This window comes from Calidris pugnax, unplaced genomic scaffold, assembly GCF_001431845.1.
Source record: "Calidris pugnax isolate Ruff unplaced genomic scaffold, ASM143184v1 scaffold315, whole genome shotgun sequence".
NCBI classification, from domain to species: Eukaryota; Metazoa; Chordata; class Aves; order Charadriiformes; family Scolopacidae; genus Calidris; species Calidris pugnax.
Genome location: NW_015091029.1, coordinates 41,823 through 45,338, shown reverse-complemented (window position 1 = coordinate 45,338; position 3,516 = coordinate 41,823). Strand labels below are relative to the sequence as shown.

The window sequence follows — 3,516 nt, the reverse complement described above, 5'->3', positions numbered from 1 at the left end:
AGAGCCCAGCGGATCGTGCCCACAGCCCCTCCCGGCCCCCCAGGCCCTGCCTTCCCCCCGCACCCCTCTGCCTCACCGGCCCCGATGCTTTACCTGACTTCTGCTTCCACATGACGAATCCACAGATGGCAGCGACAACCAGGACTGCAGCAACAGCCGCCCCCGCCACGATGGCCACCAGGTTGGACTCCGTCTCTGGAGGGAAGCACCACCATGAGCAGGGGAAGGGGAACCACCCCAGCCCTCCCCTCCCCGGGCCCAAGGCCACCGGGCTCACCCCACACGTAGAGTTGGGGCTCGGGCAGGCTGGCGTGCTCCACGCGGCACCGGTACTTGTCCTTCTCCCCCGGGTTGGCCTCGATGGAGGCCCAGGTGTAGTAGGTGCCGTCGCTGTTGGGCACGATGCCCCCACGCTCCGTCTCCTGGTCCCTGACCTCCCCGTCCTTCAGCCAGCTGACGGTGATGGGCCGCGGGTAGAAGCCGTAAGCGCGGCAGTGCAAGGTCAGGATCCCGTGGGCCTCCTTCCCCGACACTCGCACCGTGGGGCGCTCTGGGGAGGGGGTGGCAGTGAGGGCCGGCACACGCACCCACGCTGGCCGGTCCCCTCGGTCCCCGTCTCCCCCTCACCTTTCCTCTCCAGCACAGCCCGCCCGTTGCTCACGTGTTTCCTCAGCCACTCGATGCAGGTGTTCTCCAGGTAGTTCTTCCGCTGCTCAGCGACAGTCCCGTCTTCCTCCCACTTCCTCTTGGTGATTTGTGCCGCCGCATCCGCCGCGGTGAACGTCATCGTGTCCATGTCCAAGGCAATGAAATCCCTCCCATCGTAGGCATTCTGATAATACCCCCTGGTGCGACCATCCTCCAGGAGGTCACAGCCAACCATGCGCTGCCGCACGTGAAGCCCTGGAACACGACCAGGGAGATGGGGCTGAGGGGCTGCTGCAGCCCTGGGACATCAGTGGGGCACAGACACACCCCCCCCCCTCAGCAGCACCCCCCAACCCAGCTCTGTGTGAGCCCTGGGGTCATTGGGCACCAGCACCAGGGCTGCCCCTTGTCCTGCCCAGGGCCCACAGCACTTGGGGTGTCACCTAAAGCCGTGATGCAGATCCCCACCCACAACATGGCTGGGCTGGCACCCAGCCCCACGGCTCCCTGGGACAGCAAGGGGCTGGGATGGGGACCTGAATGTAGGAAGTGTGGGTTAGAGGAATGGACAGTGAAGTGGACTGAAAACTGGCTAAAAGACAGAGCTCAGAGGGTCGTGGTTAGGGGCACAGAATCCAGCTGGAGGTCTGTAACAAGGGGTGTTCCCCAGGGGTCAGTACTGGGTCCTGTCCTCTTCAATATATTCATCAATGACCTGGACGAAGGGATGGAATGTACCCTCAGCAAGTTGGCTGATGACACAAAATTAGGAGGGGTGGCTGACACCCAAGAGACATCACCATACAGAGAGACCTGGACAGGCTGGAGAGTTGGGCAGAGAGAAACCTAATGAAATTTAACAAGGGCAAGTGCAGGGTGCTGCACCTGGGGAGAAATAACCCCCTGCACCAGGACAGGTTGGGGGTGACCTGCTGGAGAGCAGCTCTGAGGACAAGGACCTGGGAGTCCTGGTGGACAACAGGATGCCCATGAGCCAGCAATGGGCCCTCGTGGCCAAGAAGGCCAATGGCATCCTGGGAGGCATCAGGAAGAGTGTGAGCAGCAGGTGGAGGGAGGTCATCCTGCCCCTCTGCTCTGCCCTGGGGAGGCCCCATCTGGAGCACTGGGACCAGTTCTGGGCTCCCCAGTTCCAGAAGGACAGGGAACTGCTGGAGAGGGGACAGCAGAGGGCTACAAAAATGATGAGGGGCCTGGAGCATCTCTCCTACGAGGAAAGGCTGAGGGACTTGGGGCTTTTTAGTCTTGAGAAGAGATCTAATCTTAGGGGGAGATCTAATTAATGCATACAAATACTTAAAGGGTGGGTGTCAGGAGGATGGGGCTGGTCTTTTCTCAGTGGTGCCCATGGACAGGACAAGAAGAAATGGGCACAAACGTGAGCATAAGTTCCACCTAAACATGAGGAAGAACTTCTTTCCTGTGAGAGTGGTAGAGCACTGGAACAAGCTGCCCAGAGAGGTGGTGGAGTCTCCTTGTCTGGAGACATTCAAACCCACCTGGACAAGTTCCTGGGCAATGTGCTATAGGTAGACCCTCTCTGGCAGGGGGGGTTGGACTAGATGATCTCCAGAGGTCCCTTCCAACCCCATACAATTCTATGATTCCATGTTGGGGGGGGGGTACACAAGGAGATGGGGTGTGCTGCAGGGAGCTTCTCTGCCTCTGGCATGGGGGCTTCAACACAATGAGTAGAGCAAGGGGCTGGGAGCTCCTCTGGCTCTGGGGCTCTCGACTGCCATGGGGATGGTGAGGAGCTGCGATGTGGTGTCCAGAAACCCCTCCGGTGCTGGGACAGGGGATTCCAAGCACTGTGGGGCTGGGACAGGGCAGGCAGTACCCCCTCAGCCTGGGGGATGGTGTGGCTGGGAGTCCCATGACAGTGACACCAGGCAGGGAAGGTCTGGCACAAGCTGGGGCAGCAGCGTGGGGCAGGACAGGATCCTGGGGGGAGGAACTGTCCTGTCCCACAGAGCCCCAGCCCCACGGAGCCCCAGCCCAGCCCACACTTACCCTCGCTCTGGTTGTAGCGGCCCCGCAGTATCTCCAGGTTGATGCGATCAACCTGCTGATTATGCTGTGCGATCTGGGTCTGGGTGTCCCAGTACCACTGGTCCAGGTTGGCCGCCATCCAGTCCGCCCGGGGCACCATCCTCCCCGTCTCACTGTCGTAGCGTAAGATGAGGTTCCCATCCATGTACCCCTCAATCACAAACTGGGGCACCCCCGGGCTGGGCTCCGACACCGCAGTGTAGAAGTAGCGCAGGGAGTGGGGCCCTGCGGGGACACAGGGGGTGGTGAGAGGGAGAAGGAGGGTTGGGGGGGACACAGGGGTGAGGGTGCCCTATGTGCAGGGGTGGGCAGTGAAGCTGGGTGGGAGTCCCAGGGGAGTAAATTGGGGGGTGGGACCTGCTTCAGTGGGTATGTGACTGGTGGGAGGACAGTGGGGAGCCCAGTGTGTCTGGGAGGGGGGTCCTGCTTCCCGGGGAGTCCAGGGGGGTCCCGGTGTCAAGGGCAGCAGATCGACGGGAGGATGTGGGGGACCGGGAAGGGGGTTCAGGATTGTGAAGGGGGATCTCGGTGCCCGGGAAAGGGGGGTAGAGCATCCCACGGGGTCCCGGGAAGGGGAATGTAGGGGGGAGCTCCGGGGGGGGGGAGGGGGAGCGGTCGGAATGGGAGGTCTAGGGCGGTCCCTGTGCCCAGGGAACAGGGGTCAAGGAGGGTCCCTGTGCCCAAGGATGGAGGGGAGGGGAGAGGGGGTAAAGGGAGGCGGGGATGTCCCGGTGCAAACCCAAAGGGCTCCAGGGGGGGTCCAGGTGCTCAGAGGATGAAGCTGAGGGGGGTCTCAGT

General features: G+C 62.1%; 1 protein-coding gene across 1 annotated transcript in view; it reads right to left on the bottom strand.

Annotated features, from left to right (window-relative positions):
• LOC106896259 (class I histocompatibility antigen, F10 alpha chain-like) overlaps positions 1–2,955 on the bottom strand; it is a 16,811-nt gene extending 13,856 nt beyond the window's left edge. The window contains exons 1-4 of the mRNA XM_014956089.1: positions 2,680–2,955; positions 628–903; positions 278–550; positions 94–195 (exon numbers count right to left, since the gene is read on the bottom strand). Of these exons, the coding sequence (XP_014811575.1) occupies positions 94–195; positions 278–550; positions 628–903; positions 2,680–2,863 (835 nt within the window). The 5' untranslated portion in view covers positions 2,864–2,955. The remainder of the gene's footprint in view (positions 1–93; positions 196–277; positions 551–627; positions 904–2,679) is intronic.
• Positions 2,956–3,516: the final 561 nt, after the last annotated feature.